The sequence below is a fragment of the Budorcas taxicolor genome, chromosome 3, assembly GCF_023091745.1.
Source record: "Budorcas taxicolor isolate Tak-1 chromosome 3, Takin1.1, whole genome shotgun sequence".
In the NCBI taxonomy this organism is placed as follows: Eukaryota; Metazoa; Chordata; class Mammalia; order Artiodactyla; family Bovidae; genus Budorcas; species Budorcas taxicolor.
The window spans coordinates 15505511-15528429 of record NC_068912.1 but is presented as its reverse complement, the minus strand read 5'-3'; the positions used below and the strand labels follow the sequence as shown (position 1 = coordinate 15528429).

Here is a 22919-nt window from a genome sequence, read left to right as displayed (position 1 = left end):
AATACATCCAAAACAAGATAAAAAATGCCACCAACATTTGCATCCTTTTCAAGCCAGAGATCCTTCATCTCAAAACATCAAATGATACCAAAACACATTTTTTAAGCTGCAAAGTTGCATACAGAATGTGAAGACTTTGTAACTTCCTAAGAATAACAGCAAAACCTCTCAGGCAACTAAGTCATGAAATCTCAACTTCTAGAAATATGCTTCCTTCCACCTTGCCCTTTTAAAGGCGCCCACTAACATGCAATTCATAACTTCAACTGACTTAGAATAGCTTCAACGACAAAGGCTATATATTATTCATCTTTGTGTCCCCTGCATAAAAACAACTCAATAACATTTGTTATAACTAAGATAAATTCCAAGAAATGAACTTCAAAACTCCTCAGTCCCAATGCAAAGCTGGAAAACAATCAGTTTGAGAATATGAATAATTATGAGAAAGAATAAATCTATAAACATTTGTGTTATATCACATTCTCTGATCACCTAGTTATAATCATGTTTTAACACTGTAGAAATCAATCTGCAAAGAACAGAAAACAAAATAAACAGAATAAAAAAGATCTTAAAGTTCTCCTTACTGTCAGCATGCTCACTGTCAAAAAACCTTTCATCTTAAACTCATACCAACATCTCCACTCCCAAACAAAACTATTTTTTAAAAAAGACTTTTAAATGAGACTTAAATATAAAATGGCTCTACTTCATTACAATTTAAGTTTCTAAAAATTATATGCATAATTTGTGTGATTGTGCTCATGCCCATCATTTTCTACAGTGAGGGTTTTTTCATCACATTCTCAAAAGAATTGGACCCCCCAAAAAACTTCTAAGAACCACTAATCCAGCAAATCAAGAACACTCTATTTTCCAGAGAAAATTAAGTTGCCTTAATTCAAGTATACTTCTCTCATGTTCAGAGAAGGGGATCCTTACTACAAAATTAGTCTTTCGAAGAATGTCTTCAGCGCAGCCAAAGAGTTCCAATATTCACAGGCACATATATTGACAATTCCAGATCCCCAAAACAGTTTACTGGGAAATGCCCAAAGAAAATGCAAAAAGCAGCACACTCTACCACAAACTGGGCACCCTATTAGATGCTTAAATACACTTGTATGCTTCCACAGTAAAACATCTGGAAAATCTAAATTCCCTCCAAACTGAGTACACTTTTGAGGAAGGTTTTCGAGTTTCAACTCCACACTGACCTGTCTGCCTCACTTGACTCAATATGTATCACTGTCTCAGTATTTACCACTGTCAAGACAAATGTACCCGAGCTGCTTCGACAGGGTCACCTTGATTTTTCTCACCCCAAGGCAGGGACCATTTATTGAGTAGTTACGCAGTAAATATTTGTTGAATGAATGAAAGAAGATCCTTTATCCCTTAAAGTTAAGCTGTCAGCCCCCACCCTGCTTCTATGTTACCAGTTAAATATCCCTCCCTCAAATACACAAACTCAAGTGTTAGAAATGCTCTGCTTCCTCCATAAACAAAAAGTAATATCCTCATGGAATACCCATCTCTCACAGGCCAACCTGGCAAACACAACCTATGTTCTGTCTGACACAACTGATCTCTACCAAATACCATTCAATATGCCCCTATCTTTCCAATAAACTCAGATTTGCCTGACAAAGATCTCCTGAGATGTCATGATATGATGACTATACTACTGGACTAGGAGTCAAAAGTATCTATTACAGTCCCAAATTTGTCACCAATTTAACAAATGACCTTGAAAAATGATGTCCTTATGCCTCAATTTCCTATTTTGTAAATGGGAGAAAACATTCATCCCACCATTTCCACAGAGATTTATTTATGATTACAAACAGACAGAAAGAGCATTCTGAACAATATAATGGCTTTATTCTATTACGAAGTGTTAATACAAACTCAGGTCAACAAAAACTCCATCCATTCTTTATACACTCACAGTACATTGTTCAAGTAAAGATGTTGTTGGCCTTCACATCTAAACAATTCACCCTATTCTGAGCAACAAACTATTCTTAAGAATAGCTGACTATGATAAGTTTCTCCTATTCTGGACCCCACCACTTACATGCTATATTTCCAAAATACTACCATGACTTCTCTTTCCAAGTAAGTATTAAGGCAATCCCAAACCCTAAAATACACAAACACATCAACCAGCAAGGAACATCCCAAGCTTTATTTTAAAAATAAGCTAGTTTTATAAGGGGAACTCCATTACACTTGTAAAAATACAAGCAAACTCTTCCGGAACACTTTCCTTCCTTGTATACTCACACAAACACAGCCGCTATACACCAACAGACCATCTGTCTTCTAGACCAAAAACATGTCTTTCAATGCCCAAAGCCACGAGTAACATTTATTAAACTTGCGGAACTGAGATCATTCTGTCGTCCCTACATACAGTTCAGCATGTCAGAGACACCACAGATCTGGCCGTACGGAAAATCTTCCCTCCTGCCACTTTTATCCCTTAAACGAAACAAACGGGACTATGGGGGATGCTCCAATCCTTCCTCCACAAGACACAAACTAACCTGTCAGGGGCACAGCCGACTCCGCCTCCACTCGCTTACTTTCCCGCCCCCTCCCCCAGCAGGAGCCCGCCTGTCAGGGACACCCCTGCACCCCCGCCAGGAGGGACTTCCCGGTAAGCGCAGGATCCCCTGCCCTCCCCTCCCCTCCCCCATCCTTACCACCGCTCTCCCGGAGGTCCAGGTCCGGGAGATGACAGTAGCTCCCAGGAAGCCAGGGGCTGGGTCGCTGAGGAAGTACTTAGGCCCAAAGGCCTCCCCAGACGGTTCTACTCACCGTGTCAGAGGCCGAGGCCGAGGGAGATGAGAGTGCAGGGAAGTGGGGAAGAGGGGGCGGCCGCCACCAGGCTCCTCCGCTTCCCTTGGTCCAGAGCGGATCCCTCCCGCTTGTCAGGAGGCGGCCAGCGGGTGAGCGGACTGGCGGAAATGCGAGAGAGGAGAGGGGAAAGGCGCGGGGCTAAGCGGGGGAAACTGAGGGGAGGCGGGTCCCGCAACCGAGACGGGGATCTTCTCCCCCTCCGCAAAGCGAACCCAAAATGGCGGCGGGAGCGGCGGCGGCAGAGCGGCGGCGGCGGCAGCTCCTTGGGAGGGAGGGAGCGAAGGGCGCCTCGTGCCCCCCCACCTCCCACTCCTCCCTCCTCGCGTTTTCCCCCTTCGTCCTCCCCCCTCAGCCGACTCGGGCGGCGGAGCGCGCACGCCCGCCCGCACGCGCCAGAGTGTATCTGGGCTCGTCGCTCGCTGCTCCCACCAACCACCGCCTTCGGCCGCCTCGCGCGCCCGCCAGCCAGCACGCACTCCCTCTGGGGCGCCTTGTGGCACAGTCCTCCCCTTCCCCTCGGCCCCTGTCAAGCCAGCTCTGGCGCGGGCCCTCACGCGTACCTTCAGCAGCGCGAGCCCAAGCCTCCTCCTCCACCTCCTCTCCTCTCCTCCCCCCCTTCCCCGCCCCCACTGCCACCAACCGCCGCCACGGCCGCCGCGGCCTCCTCCTCCTCCGGCCCCCCCGACATACCCTCCACCCCTCACGCGTGCGCCTCCCACAATCCCCCCCGCGGGACTGTTCCATTCCCGTCGGCCGCAGAAGCGGGGGAGAACGCGACAGGCCAAGTGGGCAGAGCTTGCCGTCAGGACACGAATGACCGCGAGTGACGGAGAGAAACCTCTGGCTATTTACCTCGCTGGCCGCGGCGCCCTGGCGCCGCAGCTTCCTTTCCTGGCCTCGCCCTGGCCGCGGCGAGCGGGTCGAGGGCGGCCTAGCGCCCCTCCGCTGGCGGGTGGTTGGAGGCCGCGGCGGCTGCGCATTGAGCAGCTTCCTGCCTTACGACCCGAGCTTGCTTCTCCGCTGCGGGACGCGCGGCGTGGAGACAGCGCTTGACAGTGTCTGCCGTTTGCCGGGCGGGGAGAGCTGGTTTGTGACTCGGTGAGGAAATGGACCGGCACGGGGGTTGTACCCATGAGGGAAAGGAGCGGGACTCCGAACCTCCATGAGGTAGGGAGTGAGACCAGTAGGGCCGGCGACCCTCCTTAGGGGGCTTCCCTTTGGGCTCTGTGTTGCGGACCTAGGACTCAGGAAAGAACCCACTCAGTGGTCGACTTTTTCCTTTTCTTTTTTTTAAAACCCGGCTTAAATTTCTCGAATTTCACACTACTGTTTATATGCGATGATGTTTTTGTGCATTTTTACGCATTCTTCGTGGATGGATGATGAATGGATGATACATTTTCAACCTCATTAGGCAGCCTGGCTAGGGAATAAAGATACCATGTATATCAAGTTCAGGTCTGGACTCCATCTGCCGTGTCTTGTGTGTCCTTCAGAAAGTTATTTTTCTTAGTTCTTTATCAACAAGAAACGAAAAATCGAACATAGAAATTAGTGAGCCCCTAATCTGCCTTCAGGGTTGATGTGCGATGTACGTGTAGAGTCAAATGAACTCCTAGGTACAGGGGAAGTGCAGTGTTATGTTATCGTTCACGGTGATGTTGATAGGGTTTGTGGATGTAATTGGTAGTTTGTGTCCTATTCTTCCAAATCGTAAATAAAACAATGCAAATCTAGGTCTATCAGATTTCCATAGTTACTGATACTTGTGTCTCAAAACTCTGCATGAACATTTACTTTTTCTTGATTGAATTCAAAAGAATTATGGACTATTAAAAGCCACAGATAATTCCAAAGCTGTCTTCTAGTAATCTATTGTTTCACCTTGTAGGCAAAGCCGAATAAATGAGGCAAGGGATCCACTTAGGTTTCCCTTTTACTTCACATCTGTGGACTTCTAGGCAATAGTTTGAAAATCACTATACTAGATTAATCTCAAAGGCCATTCAAGGTCTAAAATTAGACACTCCTAAATTTCCTCCTTACCGTATTTCAATATGTGAGTCTGGTTTTGTTTGCTTGCTTTTTTTTTTTTTTAATTAAAGGGAAATTCGCCTCAGTTACCTCACTCTATGTTTGCTTTTCCTAACCTTAAGTCCAAACTTTTTCATGGAGCTGTTTAGGAGCTGTTGATCTTTTTTAATTGTGCCATGTACGCAAGTGTATTTCTCTACTAAAAGCATTTTAAATTTGTTGTCAGGGACTATTCTAACATTTCTTTTATACTCTTTGGTAGTTTAGTGTAAAGCAAATCATGCAAATTTTGAAATGAATTTTAGATACTTAAAATATTAGAAGGGAAAGAAAATTAACATTTGTGAAATACTATGCCAGGAGAACTTGCGTTCCTATTAATCCTTAAAATAAACAACACTTTGAAATAGATCATATTATCCCCATTTTACAGATTTAATCCTTAAAATAAACAACACTTTGAAGTAGATCTTATTATCCCCATTTTACAGATGAGAAGAAGCCTGAGGCTCAAAAAAAGTCAGATAACTATCTTTAGACTTTAGTTTGCCTGGCTCTTAAAAATGTAACTTTTTTCACTGTATCACATTGCCTTCATAGTAAATTTCTTTTTAGTAACATAATTGCATATGCTACAAAGAAAAAACACTTCTAATACAATTCCGATACACTTGTATATAAAGAGAGTTACTTATAGTCTCTGCCTTTAACTTCTGGTAACTGCACTTCATGAATGGCCGGTTAAGTATAGACAGATAAGATAGTATTCAATTCTTTTATGTATGCCCCGGGTGCCTACCAGAGACTAAAATATATTAAGTGCTCAATAAAATGACCTTATTGAATGAATGAACCTTGAATTATTTAAACCAGAGAAAGTATGGAAAACAGAATAATGGTTCCCCCAAAGATGTCTGTGTTGTAATCCCTGGAACCAGTAAATGTGTTATGTTCCATGGCAAAAGAAAATTAAGGATACTAATCACTAACCTGAAAATAGGGAGATTACCTTGAATTATCTGCTAACCCTGCTGCAATTACAAGAGTTCTTGAAAGATGGAAGAGGAAAACCAAAGAATCAGTGTCAGAGTGATGCAGGAGGGCATAGACCTGACCCTGCCGGCAGGCTTTGAAGATGAAGGGCAACCTCTAAAACCTAGAGAACCCAAGAAAACAGATTCTCTGCTAGAGCACCCAGAAAGAACACAGTCCTGCTGACACTTTGATTTTGGACTTCTAAACCACAGAACTCTAGATGACAAATTTATGTTGTTTTATTATTATTACCAGGTTTGTGGTAATTTGTTACAGCAGCAATAGGAAACACAGCAAGGGGGCCAAATCACAACTACCTCCAGAGTACTTCGCCTCGGATGATGGTTTTGTACTTTAATTTAAAAGAGGGTAAGATTTAACTGAAACTTTTCTTTAAGCACAGTGAGAGGCCCTCAGCAAAACTGCCTACATTTCCAGTGTTTCCCTACTGCTCTGCTTCTGGCATCAGTCCTCAAGCTGTAAATAGACAGTTGGGCTCTATGCTATTGCTGTACAGCAGCAGTCTTAGCTAAGCTGAGCTCAGATTTCCCCACTAGAATAGAAGTAATTAAACATTTATCTCATAATGCTTCCTTGCCGGGATGTTGCAGCAGGGAACGGTGGAATGCAGATTAGCAAGAAAAGCTTTTCAGTGTACACTTTTTAAAAAATATTTATTTATTTGGCTTCATCTGGTCTTAATTGTGGCACATCGGCTCTCTGGTTTCGGCTCACAGGCTACCCCAAGATGTGTGGGATCATAGTTCCCTGACCAGGGATCGAATCCAAATTCCCCACATCCCAAGGCAGATTCTCAACCACTGGACCACCAGGGAAATCCTGACGTATACTTTTAAAATAAAGTTTCAAACATCTAAAGATACAACCTACTGGAGCATCATCAGGGTTAACTTTACACTTGACAAGTTATGGTAAATACTATAAAAATATAGAGCTTCAAACTCTTATATGATTAGTAAAATATATATATGTATGTATACATATATATAATAGTCCATAAATAATTTTCTATTTACCGCGGGAAGAACTCTGTAATTTTTGTTTGGGTACCATGATTTTTAACTCATGTTTCAGGTAATTGCCTTTTAGCAAAGTAGAAATGTACACTCCCCACTGCCTGGGTTCAAAGCCGAACTGTTTTACTTGGTAGCTGTGCAAACTTGGGTAGAAACTAGTTGGTCATAGTAATAACCCTTTTTTTTTTAAGTAATTTAATCCTTTTAGGAATCCTGTATGGAAATCCTACCATTTTCTCCATTTTAGAAATGAGGAAACAGACAACACAAACTTGTTAAGGTCACACAACTATTAAGTAGGAGAGCCCCATTTCAAATTCTAGAAGTTAGATTCTTTTTTTTTTAAGAAGTTATTCTTGAGTCCATGTTTTTACTATTCTGCCATACTTGCCACTTTATCTTTGTAAGTTGGAGATAATAATATTTATGTCATAGAATTGTTTTGAAAATATACAGAGTTAATTTACATAAAGCACTCAGACCAGTGCCTGATCTACAGAAAATGTTTAGTAAATGTTAGCTATTGCTATTGTGGTTGCTCTAGGTTGTTTTGTTTTGTTTTTTGAACCCTAGATGTTTTCCTCTGTACTTTAGTAGCTGGAAGAAAGTGAACATCAAAGCAGATATTCCTTATTTCTTTTTTTCCCGGTATAGCCCTTGTATATTTGTTATATGTTGGTATTTTAAATTGCCCTTAGCTTGGTAAATGTTATATTACCAAAGGAAGGAAAAATGTCTGGAAAACACTACTATAGTCCTTGCCCTTGTTTTACAGATAGGAAACTTGGGCTCACAGAGTAAAGAAAAAAAAAAAAAGATGTTTTTACAAGCTTGAAACAATGTTATTTTTCCTGTGAAGACTGTTACATGAAAAGTACCCTTGTGAGAAACCTGAGGGTTTACCAAACCCTGCCGGGGTAGATTTAGATGTGTTGTTGGGATGGGGCCCCACTGTTTATTTTCTTTAACCACAGCCTAACACAATTGGATGCAGCAGGATTTTTCTAAACAGAGTAATATAATTCATACAGAAAAGCTATTTGTTAGCTTTAAAGGATTCATTAGGAGTTTGTTGATTTAATTTTTTAAAAATTACTTTCTCCTTGGGTGATAGCAATATGGCTCAGAGGTCAAAAAGTATAAAAGACACTACTCTCTCTCTTCTTGCCCCCACAAGAACCCATTTCCTTTCCCTGAAGGCAAACAGGATTATCAATTTTTGTATATCCTTCCAAATATTTACCTTTTTACAAACAAATTGGATAGATTTTCCCCTTTTTTACATAAATGATAGCTTGCTGTATACATTGTTCTGCATTTTGTTTTTGTTTTGTTCTTCACTTAATGTATATTAGAGATTTTTCCTCATTAATATGGAGAGAACTTTTGGGATTGTTTCATTTCTAAACAGCTGCATAGTATACCATTGTATGGATATGCTGAATTAGGCTCTTTCCATTCTTGCAATATTAGAAACAGTGTTGGAATGAATAATCTCCAAGAACCAAATTTTTCCTATAGGACTCAAGATTTAAAACACTCTCTCTCAACCTTGGCACTGCTGAAATTTGGGGCTGGATAATTCTTTGTTGTGGGAGCCTCTCCTATGCATTGCAGAATGTTTAACAGAAACCCTGGCCTCTCTATTCACTAGATGGCAGGAGCACCTCTCCCCCAAGTTGTGACAACCAAACTCCTACCAGACATTGCCAGATGTTTCATAGGGGGCAAAGTTGCTGGCTTAGAGAAAAAGATTCCTAGGACTTCTGCAGTGGTGCAGAGGTTAGGACTCCACATTCTTAATGCAGGGGTCATGGATTGAATCCCTATCCCTGGTCAGGGAAGTAAGATTCCACATGCTACATGACATGGCCAAAAAATAATAAATAAATGAATGAAAAAGAATTACTGATCATTGGGAAATCAGTCTAGTTTCAATAGAGAAAAAGTTATGGCAGATTAATGTATCATCTTTTGTCAGAATTCCAATAATGGTAAACCAAAAGAATGCCATTTTATATATATAATATCTTCATTAATATAAGACATTTGATAATCTCATGGCTTTTTGGAGAAATATGTCCTGAATGCTGAATTGGTTACATAACCATACCCAGAGACTACCTGTTCTTAAATGGGTTGAATTTCCCTTAACCATTGACATCTATGCAGTGGTTCTCACTCTTAGCTGCACATTGAAATCAGTGAGGTTACTCTAGTACCTATGAAATACCTATGTCTGAATCTCACTAATAGACATTGTGGTTTGATTGGGCTGAGATGCAATCTGAATAGCGGAGTTTTAATTATACGCAGGTGATTCTAATGTGCAGGCAACATTGGAATCCAGTGATCTAGGCTATGCTACAAAACTCTGTAAAAAACTGTATCATATTAAATTGTTACTTGAATGAAATAGCTGAGGATATATTTTTCAAATTTATAATTTTCACACAGTTTTTAAAGGATAGGTAATATGTTGGTGATAGATTTCAGAAAAACATTCAGATCTCCATATGGAGGATCCTAAATTGGAACTTATAACAGAAAGAGTACATTATCAAAAAAGTTTGCAAAATCCAAATAAAGTCCATGGTTTAGTTAATAATATTGTAGCAGTATTAATTTCTTAATTTTGATAATTGTGCTACGGGCATGTAAGATGTTAACATTAGGATGGATGAAGTTGGATGAAGGGTGTAGGAAACTCTTTCTACTATCTTTGCTGTTCTTTTGGCCCAAAGTTTTTAAAAATGAAAATTAAAAAACTATTACAAATGTTTATCCCTTGCAACTACCTGTGTGACTCATGATTTCTTATATTATGCATACAAAATAAAGTCAAATTTCATCTAATGCTGAAACTGATATGAAAACTGCAACTCTATTCAATAATTTCTGGTTTGGAATTTTATCAAAGCAATTTTGGGCTTCCCAGGTGGTTAGTGGTAAAGAATCTGCCTGCCAAGCAGGAGACACAGGTCAGGAAGATCCCCTGGAGAAGGAAAGGGCAACCCACTCCAGTATTCTTGCCTGGGAAATCCCATGGACAGAGGAGCCTTGGCAGACTACTGTCCAGGGTTACAAAAGAGTCAGACATGACTTAGTGACTAAACAACTACAAAACAACTTTTAGTTCTCATTGATTAACTTTATAACTAAATTTTTTAAATTGTGAAGTTTCAAAAACTTTTATTAATATAGATAATATTGACAAAAAAGTTTCAAAACAAACAATTGAATTTTAACAATTCAGTTATTCTTAGAAAGTGAAAGTGAAGTCACTCAGTCGTGTCCAACTCTTTGCGACCCCATGGACACAAGGCTCCTCCGTCCATGGGATTTTCTAGGTAAGAGTACTGGAGTGGGTTGCCATTTCCTTCTCCAGGGAATCTTCCTGACCCAGGGATCGAACCCAGGTCTTCCACATTGTAGAGAGACGCTTTGCTGTCCGAGCCACCAGGGAAGTCCAGTTATTCTTAACTAAGGTCAAAATCAACAAATAGCTGCACAAATAAAGTGTTGAGGCTACCTAGGAAGAAAAATGGTATAGTGATGATATTTACTCTCAATTCCAATAACCATGTTTAGATCCAAGCGTCTCCATTTTTTAACAGTACAGTGGTTTCCACTTGTTAGAAAAATTGTACTTTGCAGCAAAAGTGAAAATGAAAGTCATTCCGTTGTGTCCGACTCTTTGCGACCCTGTGGTCTAACTTCACAGATCCTCCCGTAAAGTGGTAAAGTCTCCTTCCTACCATTTGAACCCAACCTGGACTACATGCGCGTGCTCAGTTGCTCAGTCGTGTCCGACTCTTTGCGGCCCCATGGACTGTAAAAACTGTAAAAACACAGGACACCGTACCTGTGACTTACACAACTGTCCGTGTGCACTCAGTCATGCCCGACTCTTTGCGGCCCCACAGACTGTAAAAACAACTCTTTGCAGTCCTATCAACTGTAGCCTGGCAGGTTCTTCTGCCCATGGAATTTTCCAGGCAAGAATATGGGAGTGGGGTGCCATTTCCTACTTCAGGGGATCTCCCCAACCCTGGTCTAGTTGGCCTATCATGGTCTGCAATAGAATGCAACAGTCTTTACTGGTCTGAGCCAGATTTGAAGGGATCTTAAGTGTTTTCGTTCTCTTGGACCTTTGCTACTGCTGTGACAAGTCCAGGCCACTCTGCAAAGAAGCTGAGAGACAGTGTACAGTAGAATCAGTCATCCTAGTTGAGACTAACCTCAGATGCAAGAGAAAATACTTCAAAGATAGCCAGATCTGGTCCGGAGCAAGGGAAGTAACCAGCTTGTAGCTATAGACGTCTGAGTGATAATAGTTATTGTTTTAAACCACTGAGTTTTAGGGTAGTTTGTTCAGCAGCAGTCTTCCCTGGTGGCTCAGATGGTAAAGCATCTGCCTGCAATGCGGGAGACCTGGGTTCAATCCCTGGGTTGGGAAGATCTCCTGGAGAAGGAAATGGCAACCCACTCTAGTACTCTTGCCTGAAGAATCCCATGGGCAGAGGAGCCCAGTAGGCTACAGTCCACAGGGTCGCAAAGAGTCGGACACGACTGAGCGACTTCACTTTCACTTTCTTTCACTTTGTTCAGCAGCAGCAACTGATAAAATGCTTCAGAGGCTGCTGTGATGCTAAAATAACATAAAGCATATAATATATATCAGTGCATTGTCTGGCATATAGTAATCACTGCATCTTAGCTTCCGTTTTGGTTATTTTAATATGGCTAAAACAATATTTTTTAATAACAGCTTTATTGAGGTTGACATACTATGATTCATGTACAGTTAAACTCAGTGTCTTTAAAGTGTACAGTTCAGTCAGTTTTTAGTATATTCACAAAGTTGCATAAACATTACTATCTAATTTTAGAACATTTTTATTACCCCAATAGTACCATCAGTAGTCAGTCTCCATTCTCCCCTCTCCCAGCTCTGGCAACCAGTAATCAAATTTTTTGTCTCAGTAGATTTGCCTGTTGTGAACATTTCATATCATTAGAAGTACACTACATGTGATCTTTCGTGACAGACTTCATTCCTTTTGTTTAAAGTTTCATCCATATTGTAACATGTATCAGAGCTTCACTGCTTTTTATTTACTGAATAATGTTCCACTGAGTGACTGCACCACATCTGTTTATCCGTTAATGGACATTTGCATTGTTTCTAGATTTTGGCTATTAGGAATGATGCAGCTGTGAGCATTTCCACACAAATGGTAACGTGTGCAAATGTTTTCATTTCTCTTGGGTATATAACTAGGGGAAGGGTTGCTAGGTCATTTGGTAAATCCATGTTAAAACTTTTGAGGAAATGACTAACAGTTTGCCAAAGTGATGAAGCCATTTTACAATCCTAGCAGCAATGTATGAGGATTCTGGTTTTTCTGCATCCTCCTCAATGCTTGTTATTGTCTGTTCTTTTTGATTTTAGCTATCTTCGTGAGTATGAAGTGGTATCACATTGTATTTTTTTAAATTAATTTATTTGAAGTTAAAAGACGCTTGCTCCTTGGAAGAAAAGCTATGACAACCTAGACAGTGTATTAAAGAGCAGACATTACTTTGTCAACAAAGGTCCATATAGTCAAAACTACGGTTTCTCCAGTCGTCATGTGTGGATATGAGAGCTGGACCATAAAGAAGGCTGAGCACTGAAGAATTGATGCTTTTGAAACATGGTGCTGGAGAAGACTCTTGAGAGTCCCTTGAACTGCAAGGAGATCAAACCAGTCAATCCTAAAGGAAATCAGCCCTGATATTCATTGGAAGGACTGATGCTAAAGCGCCAATATTTTGGCCATCTGATGCAAAGAACTGACTCTTTGGAAAAGAGTCTGATGCTAGGAAAGATTGAGGGCAGGAGGAGAAAAGGGCAACAGAGGATGAGATGTTTGCATGGCATCATCAACTCAAGGGACATGAATTTGAGCAGATTCCGGGAGATAGTGAAGGACAGGGTAGCCTGGCGTGCTACAGGGGTTGCAGAGTCCAACACAACTAAGCGACTGAACGACAACAAAATATATTTGGCTGCATTGGTTCTTAGTCACATGGGATCTTTTGTTGTAGCACATGGACTCTCGAGCAGTGGCACACAGGCTTAGTTGCTCCGAGCCATGTAGGATTTTAGTGCCCTGACCAGGGATAGAACCCATGCTCCCTGCATTGCAAGGTGGATTTTTAACCACTGGACCAGGGAAGTCCTATATCACGTTGTGTTTCTGATTTGTATTTTCCTAGTGGTGTTGAGAAGGCAGTGGCACCCCACTCCAGTACTCCTGCCTGGAAAATTCCATGGACGGAGGAGCCTGGTGGGCTGCAGTCCATGGGATCGCTAAGACTCAGACACGACTGAGCGACTTCACTTTCACTTTTCACTTTCATGCATTGGAGAAGGAAATGGCAACCCACTCCAGTGTTCTTGCCTGGAGAATCCCAGGGACAGGGGAGCCTGGTGGGCTGCCGCCTATGGGGTCGCGCAGAGTCGGAAACGACTGAAGCGACTTAGTAGCAGCAGCAGTGGTGTTGAGAGTCCTTTCATGTGCTTAATGGAGTGTATATCATCTTTGGAGAAACATCTGTTTAAGTTCTTGGGCCATTTTTGAGTTGTGTTTTCTTTTTATTGCTCAGCTCTTTGTATAGGGATATACAGATATATAATCAGATATGTCTTTATCAGATACATAATTTGCAAATCTTTTCTGACGTTCTGTGGGTTTTTTACTTCCTTTGTTTTGTTGTGTTTTGTTTGTTTTTTTACTTTTCTTTTTTGGGGGGGGCTGATTTTTATTTGCTGATTCCCCCACCAGAGCTCAAACCTGGCTCTGGCTATGAAAGCACTTATTCCTAACCACTGAACTGCCGAGGAATTATCTGTCTTGATAGTATCCTTTGAAGCAGAACTTTTTAATTTTGATGAACTCTAAGTACCTGTTTTTATTTTTGTTATTTGAGCTTTTGGCATCATTAAGAAACCATTGCATAATCCAAAGTCCCAGAGATTTACTCTTGTATTCTTAGAAGAAAATAGTTTTATAGTTTTAGCACTTCCATTTAGGTCTGTAATCTATTTTGAGTTAATTTTTGTATGTGATGTGAGGTAAGGGTCGTAATTTCATTCTTTTACATGTGAATATTCTGCTGCCGCACCATTTCTTGACTGTTCTTGCTCCCATTGCATTTTCTTGGCACGCATGTTAAAAATCAGCTGACTGTGGTGTAAGAGTTTATTACTGAATTCTCCACTCTGTCCCATTTATCTGTGGGCATATAGGTGAGACATAAGACCTATAGGCATATGCTTATACCATAACTTTAGAAATCAGGAATGTAAGCCCTCCAACTTTTTTTTCCCAAGGTTTTATAGGCTATTCTGAGTTCATTGCATTTTCATATGAATTTTGAGAACAGCTTGACAATTTCCATTAAAAAGGCTGCTGGGATTTTGCTAGATAATAATATTTGTTTTATAACCACTGGTGGCTCAGATGGTAAAGAATCTGCCTGCAGTGCAGGAGACCCAGGTTCAATCCCTGGGTCAGGAAGATCCCCTGGAGAAAAAAATGGCAACCCTCTCCAGTATGCTTGCCTAGAAAATCCCACGGACAGAGGAACCTGGCAGGCTACAGTCCTGAGGGTCAGAAAGAGTGGGACATGACTGAGTGACTAACACTAGGACTTAGGAATATTTGTTTAAAAAAGAAAGAACTGATGATATTGGGGAGCTGTGTTCTCAATGAAACAATGGTGTTACAGAATAACAAAGTAGTTACTCTTGAAAATATAAAATCTAGAAACAGTAGGTGATAGCTGAAGAGTATTGGTGAGGAACGTAAAGGCCTTGTATGATGATTGCTTTGAGAAACTGAAAACATTTACCCAGGAAAAGGTAAATAGGGGACATAACTACCTTTGATTTATTGTGTGAAAGGTGGCTTGTAAAACCAAATAGAAAGACTGGGATAGTGGATTGAAAGCTACAAGGAGACGTTTTACCTCGGATTGTGAAAGAACTTTCCATAAACGCTGAAAACCATATGGACTGCTTACTGCATTCCCCATCAGTGGAAATGTTCAGGCACTTGATAATTGACAACACAGTATGTGCAGTGGCTAATGGGAAAGAACGCAGATCACACATGGATTTGAATGCTAGAACTGTCACTTCTAGGCTGTATACCTTCAGGCAAGTTAGTCTATCCATCCTTGTTTTCATGTGTACTTAATAGTATCTACTTCATAGGATTGTGTTGTCAGACAGTGCCTATAAATTGCTTAATACAGTGCCTCTTTCTGGAAAAAAAGAAAAACTGATAATAAGATCATTGTAGTATTAATTCACTTCTGAATGAGCTCTGTATGAAGTAGATCACCTTAACCTTAAGAATTTATGATTCTCTTTACACAAAAACCTGTAAACAAATGTTTAATTGCAGTTTATTCGTAATAGCCAAAACCTGGACCTTCAGTGGATGAATAAACAGTTTATGAATAAACATTCATACCATGGAATAGTACTCGGGATTAAAAGAACAAACTGTTGGGGCATGAGTTTGATCCCTGGTCAGGAAGTTAAGATCCCAAATGCTGTACAAGATCCCACAAGCTGTGTAGCATGGCCAAAAAAAAGTTTTTAAAATAGAGGAAGAAACTATTGATATGTGTAACACACAGCCCAGATGAATCTCCAGAAAATTGTGGTGACTGGAAAAAGCTGATAGTAAAAGGTTGCATATAGTATGATTTCATTTATGTAACATTCTCAAAAGGACAAAATTATAGAAACGAAACAGATTAGTTGTTGTCATGGTTAAGGAATGGGAAGGTTGTGAAAGGGAAGTGCAGGAGGCTATAAAAGGGCTACCTGAGGGATCCTTAAAGTGATGGAAATGTTGTGTGTTTTGACTGTGTTAATGTCAGTATCTTGGTACTATATTGTACTATAGTTTTGCAAGATGTTACCATTGGAAGAAACTGGGTAAAGGATACATTGTTGTGTTAGATGCTCAGTCCAGTGTGACTCTTTGGGACCTCCTGGACTGTAGCCTGCAGGGCTCTTCTGTCCATGGAATTTCCCAGGCAAGAATATTGGAGTGGGTTGCCATTCCTTTCTCCAGGGGATCTTCCTGATCCAGTGATCGAACCTGGGTCTACCGGATTGCAGGCAGATTCTTTACCATCTGAGCCACAAGGATACGTGGAACATGTGTTACTTATTTCAACTGCATGTGAATCTACAAATGTCTCAATGGTAAATGCTTAATTTAAAAAATTATTTTTGTGACCACTGAAGTGTTAATACATAATCTTTGTGATATCTTTGTAAGTTTGATACAGGCTTTTTCTGATTTCATTTTCAGTATACATTTGGCCTATGTGAGAATACTTTTTTAAAAAAGAGGGTCCTAACACTATCCAAAAAGTTTCATCAAAAGAGTGACAGAACTTTCTTCAATACAGTAGTGAGTAAACGTTCCTTCCAAGTATACCTGAAAAGCTCCAACTGGTTTAAAGACTCTGGAATTATTTATCTCTGGGATTTGTTTGTTTTATCCACACCTTAAACAAAGAATGACTGGGGTTGGAAGGAGGACTCTTGTGCCTTAGAATAGTAGAAATAGACCATGGGTAGAGTCTCAGAATGATGGCAGTGGAGCAATATTAGATATTAATATGATATCATTGAGAAATTTTTCCATCATCTTTACTTCCTAGAAAACTTGCGGTAATTATTTATCTTTAATTTTAACCTTCACTCTTCTTATGGTTTTTTTTTTTCTACTTTTTATTGTGGTAAAATGTATATAAAGTAAAATTTACCATTATGACCATTTATTTTTCATCATAACCATTTTTAAGTGTACAGTTCCATCCTATTTTACTTTCACATTATTGTGCGGCCGCCACACCCTTCATCTCCATAACTCCATCGTATACCATGAGGAAACTGATCCTTTATCTGCTTTCCAGTAACAATGTGATTAACTTGTGCACTGCAAATCAGCACTCAAAGAATATGAAAAAACTGAAAGGAGAAATCTTTACTCAATTTTTTCCTAGTATTAGTGGCTTTGAGCCTTTTTTTTTTTTTGAAGTGCCCTGATTTGTATAAATCTTGGAATATAGATTCAAGGGATTAGATCTGATAGAGTGCCTGAAGAACTATGGACAGAGGTTTGTAACATTGCATAGGAAGCAGTGATCAAAACCATCCCCAAGAGAAAGAAATGCAAAAAGGCAAAATAGTTGTCTGAGGAGGCCTTACAAATAGCTGAGAAAAGAAGAGAAGCTAAAAGCAAAGGAGAAAAGGAGAGATATACCCATTTGAATGCAGAGTTTCAAAGAATAGCAAGGAGAGATAAGAAGGCCTTAATAAGTAATCAGTACAAAGAAATAGAGGAAAGCCATAGAATGGGAAAGACCTCTTCAAGAAAATTAGAGATAACAAAGGAACATTTCATGCAAAGATGGGCACAATAAAGGACAGATACGGTATGGATCTAACAGAAGCAGAAGATATTAAGTAGAGGTGGCAAGAATACACAGAAGAACTATATATAAAAAAAGATCTCAATGACCCAGATAACCACCATGGTGTGATCACTAGAGCCAGACATCCTGGAATGTGAAGTCAAGTGGGCCTTAGAAAGCATCACTATGAACAAAGCTAGTGGAGGTGATGGAATTCCAGCTGAGCTAATTCAAATCCTAAAGGCTGTTGAAGTGCCGCACTCAATATGCTAGCAAATTTGGAAAACTCAGCAGTAGCCACAGGACTGAAAAAGGTCAGTTTTCATTCCAGTCCCACAGAAGGGCAATGCCAAAGGATGTTCAAACTACTGCACAATTGCAGTCATCTCACATGGAGAAGGCAATGGCAACCCACTCCAGTACTCTTGCCTGGAAAGTCCCATGGACGAAGGAGCCTAGTGGGCTGCCATCTATGGGGTCGCAAAGAGTCGGACACGACTGAACGACTTCCCTTTCACTGTTCACTTTCATGCATTGGGGAAGGAAATGGCAACCCACTCCAGTGTTCTTGCCTGGAGAATCCCAGGGACGGGGGAGCCTGGTGGGCTGCCATCTATGGGGTCACACAGAGTCGGACACAACTGAAGTAACTTAGCAGCAGCAGCGGCAGCACTTGCTAGCAAAGTAATGCTCAAAATTCTCCAAGGTTGGCTTCAGAAATATGTGAACCAAGAATTTCCAGATATTCAAGCTGGATTTAGAAAAGGCAGAACCAGAGATCGAAGAGAAAAAGCAAGAGAATTCCAGAAAAATATCTATTACTTATTCATTGACTACACTAAAGCCTTTGACTGTGTGGATCACAACAAACTGTGGAAAATTCTTAAAGAGATGGGAATACCACAGCACCATACCTGCCTCCTGGGAAACCTGTATGCAGCTCAAGAAGCAACAGTTAGAACAAGACATGGAACAACGGTCCGGTTCCAAATTGGGAAAGGAGTATGTTAAGGCTATGTATTGTCACGCTGCTTATTTAACTTGTATGCCAGTACATCATGTGAAATGCTGGGCTGGATAAAGCACAAGCTGAAATCAAGATTGCCAGGAGAAGTATCAATAACCTCAGATATACAGATGACACCACCCTTACGGCAGAAAGTGAAGAGGAACTAAAGAGCATATTGTTAGAAGTGAAAGACGAAAGTGAAATAGTTGGCTTAAAACTCAACATTCAAAAAACGAAGATCATGGCATCTGGCCCCATCCCTTCATGGCAAATAGATGGGAAAACAGTGGAAACAGTGAGAGACTTTATTTTCTTGAGCTCCAGAATCACTGCAGATGGTAACTGCAGCCATGAAATTAAAAGACACTTGCTCCTTGGAAGAAAAGGTATGACCAAGCTAGAGAGCATATTAAAAAGCAGAGACGTTACCTTGCCAACAAAGGTCCATCTAGTCAAGGCTATGGTTTTTCCAGTGGTCATGTATGGATGTGGGAGTTGGACTATAAAGAAAGCTGAGCACCGAAGAATTGATGCTTTTGAACTGTGGTGTTGGAGAAGACTCTTGAGAGTCCCTTGGACTGCAAGGAGATCCAACCAGTCAATCTTACAGGAAATCAGTCAGGATGAAAGAGAATGAGATGGTTGGATGGCATCACCAACTCGATAGACATGAGTTTGAGCAAGCTCTGGGAGTTGGTGATGGACAGCGAAGCCTGGTGTGCTGCAGTCCAGGGAGTCGCAGAGTCAGACACAAACGAATGTCTGAACTGAACTGGAATGTAGAATGAGCACATATTCTGTTCTTTCTGCTTTCAGTCGGCCTGTCAATTTGATTTTTGTTTGTTTGTTTTTATTTAAAGGTATTTTGTAGGACTTGGAAAGTGTGTTTAGTCTGGATTGTCTGCTTTGAGATTATACTTTTGAGATTCACCTTCCTTTTTTCCTTAAAATATCTTCTCTCATTCTCATATAAGCCCTGTGTGTGTGTGTCCTTTACCTTTAAAAGCAGTAGAAAAATAGTGAAGGGTTTTAAGAGCAAGACTTCAGTGGAAAGGATGGATTGGAGAAGTTCAAGGATGGAGGCTGGTAAGATATAAGATGACTGGGTACAAAATGGAAAGCTGGTCACATTTTCCTGACCAGCATTTCCCATAATTTCTAAAACATAGCCAGAGTAATGGCCTCAGTGACCACAGGCATACATGGAGAAAGTACTACCCTCAGGATTATGTCACCACTCTTTGTAGGACCCGACCTCCCTGCAGAGCTGCTGCCCACAGATGTCTCACATTAGTAGTGGTACCAGGGCACATTGAGAAGATACAGGGAGCAAGGCTGAGTAGGCTAGATACTGTTGGAGTGGCACTGGGTCATAAGTAGTTTGGGAATTGGAAAAGCTGAGGTTGGCTGGAGGGCTTAGGGTTGGAAATCAGCTGACATGGAGGGTTAGAATTGGTATGGAGGTTGGCTGTCACAGATGGAGGCAGGGAGTTGAGGTAATTGAAATAGCAATGGAATGAGAACTGAAGTTAAGAAAATTGAGCTGGTCAGAGGTGGTGTTGGGTGCCAGGTGATTGTTGTATCAGGTGGAAATCGACGCTGGGTGGTTTTGGGCACTGGGTTGTTGTGTTGGTGGTTGCCGGAAGTACCCCCAAGTTCTGTGATTCCTTAGAAGAACTCAGAGGTCAGCATATAGTTGTACTTACAGCTATGACTTATTACAGCAAAAAGATACAGAGCAAAATCAGTACAGGAAAAAAGGCACATTGGGCAAAATCTGGAGGAAACCAGGTATAAATTTCCAGGAGTCCTTTCCTTTCCCAGGAGAATTGTGTAAGACACGCTTGATTCCTTCAGCAAAAAGTTGACAATAAATGGAATGTTGCCACCCAGGGAAACTATCAACAGTCTCAGTGCTCAGGGTGTTTAATTGGGGCAGGTCATGTATTCATTTGCTGCCTAGCATGGACTAAAATTCCATATTCCAGAAGGAAAGCAAGTGTTTCACATAACCATGTTGTTTGGGTAAATAGTTTAGGCACAGTGAGTCACTCTTACCCATTCTGGGAGTGATGGGAACTCTCCCCAAATTGAATTTCAGAGACACCAGCTAAGGGGCAACCTTGCCAGCAGGATCCCAGTGTTAGCCTTGCTCTTTGAGTTCTTTCCTGCGCAGTTGGACTAGGTAGCATGTGCTGCTGGTGGTGGTGGTGAGCAGCGATGGAAGCACTGAAGGCAGCGCTAAGGAGAAGGGGGAGCAGAGGCTCCCGCGACTCTGCCTGCGGCCAGCAGAATTCATCCTCAGGCTGGGCGTATGCTTCTTCCACAGCAGCAGCCCTTCCACTCACACCCAGGAGAAGGTAATCAGTCATATTTTGTGGAGTTCCAAGGGTTCTAAGACCAAGTAAATTTGGATTAAAAAGATTCTGGGGACTTCCCTGGTGACCCAAAGGTTAAGAGTCCACCCTCCAATGCCGGGGATGCAGGTTTGATCCTTGGTTGAGGAACTAGGGTCTTGGGACGACTAAGCGCACAGGCTGCAGCTGTCGAGCCCACACACTCCTATGCTCCACATCAAGAGAGCCCCTTTGGGCTGCAAACAGAGAAAGCCTGCACACCACAACGAAGACCCAGGGCACCTCAGGGGAAAAAACATTCTGCTATTTCGTTTTGTTTTGTTTTAGTCACTGAGTCATATCCAACTCTTTGCAGCCTTGTGGACTGTAGCTCACCAGGTTCCTCTGTCCATGGGATTCTCCAGGCAAGAATACTGGAGTGGGTTGCCATTTCCTTATACATGGGACCTTTCCAACCCAGGAATCCAAACCACATCTCCTGCATTGCCAGGCAGGTTCTCTACCACTGAAGCACCACAGAAGCCCCTCCTCTTTCCTATAGTTTTCCCCAAAGCTTTTAAGTATGCACATATATAGATGTTGCAATTATTCAAGAAATGAATGAATATATAGCATTCTCAAGTTTCTTTGGCCAGAGAACATTGATGCATTTTATGAGTAGTTTCACCAAACTCATTTTGTGAACCTGCTGCTCTAGAACTTTCAGTTTTGAAACACAGCAAAGGAGCCTGGAATCCCACATGTGAACAGGAGGCAGGCCAGTAGAGACCATGCCAGTCTTGTTCACCACTGCATGCTCTGTATGATGTGGGCATGTAGAAGGCGCATCACACGTTTTAGAATGACTGAATTAAGGCATGCTTTGGCATCTTTACTAAAAAGTTCGCTTTTCTACACTGCCCAGACAAGGATCCATACAGCAGTGTTCGGGATTCCCATTTTAATTTAAAGGAAAGCTTTCACAATGTCTAGAGTCCTTTATGTCCTGCAGATGAAGGGGCTGGGTGTCCTTAAATTTCTTGCAGCTGGAACCCACTCTTGACTTCCAAATGAAACGGTACATCTACAAAAGGAAAAATGATGGCATCTACATCATAAATCTAAAACCCTGGGAGGAGCTTCTGTTGGCAGGTCGTGTGATTGTTGCCATTGAAAGCCCAGCTGATGTGAGTGTCCCATCCTCCAGGAAGCTGTGCGGAAGTTTGCTGCTGCTCCTGGAGCCACTCCTATTGCTGGCCGCTTCTCTCCTGGACCCTCACTAGCCAGATCCGGGCAGCCTTCCAGGAGCCACAATTTCTGGTGGTTACAGCTGCTCACAGAGACCTCTTACATTCACCTGCCCACCATTGCTCTGTGTAACACAGACTCTGCAGAGAGGAGAAGAGAGTGGACGTTGTCATCCCATGCAACAAGAAGGCTGACTTGGTGGGTCTGATGTGGTGGATACTCACCTGGGGAAGTTCTGCGCATGCATGGCGCCATCTCCTGTGAACGCCGATGGGAGGTCATGGCTGATCTCTGCTTCTACAGAGACCCTGAAGAGATTGAAAAAGAAGAGCAGGCAGAGGCTGAGAAGGTTGTGACCAAGGAGGAATTTTGCGGTGACTAGACCCATTCGGCTCCTAAGTTCTTTGCTGCTTGACCTGAGGCGGCAGACTGGTCTGCAGGCGTGCAGGTGCCGTCGGTGCCTATTCGGCAGTTCCCTGCTGCCGCCTGGAGTGCTGAGCCTGCCACTGAAGACCGCTGTGCCGCTCCCACTGCTCAGCCCCTGAAGATGCGGGAGCGACCACTGAGGAGTCTTAAGCTGTTCTTCCACAAGCTAAAATGGAAAGAGGTTGATGGAAAATAAACTGTTTCTAAAAGAGAAAAAGTAAACTTGAAAACTAAAAGGAAATAAAACTCATAGGAGTTTATGTCATCTCTGAACTGTACTATAAGCTCTTTTGGGTCAGAGACCATAACAGCTTTGTTCACCATCTTATTCACAGGCCCTGGCATATAACAGGTGCTGTGTAGCTGTTGAATAAATGAGTGCAACTTTATTATCTACTAGTGAATATTGAAAGTTACATTTAAGTATTT

At 41.7% G+C, this 22919-nt stretch overlaps 1 protein-coding gene and 1 pseudogene across 4 annotated transcripts in view; both read left to right on the top strand.

Moving 5' to 3' along the window:
* Positions 1 to 2519: 2519 nt before the first annotated feature.
* DAP3 (death associated protein 3) overlaps positions 2520 to 22919 on the top strand; it is a 39593-nt gene continuing 19193 nt past the window's right edge. Inside the window, exon 1 of one of the 4 annotated variants that reach the window (XM_052636746.1) lies at positions 2520 to 2668. In XM_052636746.1, the coding sequence (XP_052492706.1) occupies positions 2520 to 2668 (149 nt within the window). Of the gene's footprint in view, positions 2669 to 3801; positions 4039 to 22919 lie in introns of those variants that run through there. The other 3 variants (XM_052636749.1, XM_052636747.1, XM_052636748.1) reach the window with 3 other exon arrangements.
* On the top strand, positions 21802 to 22640 carry LOC128044496 (40S ribosomal protein SA-like; annotated as a pseudogene).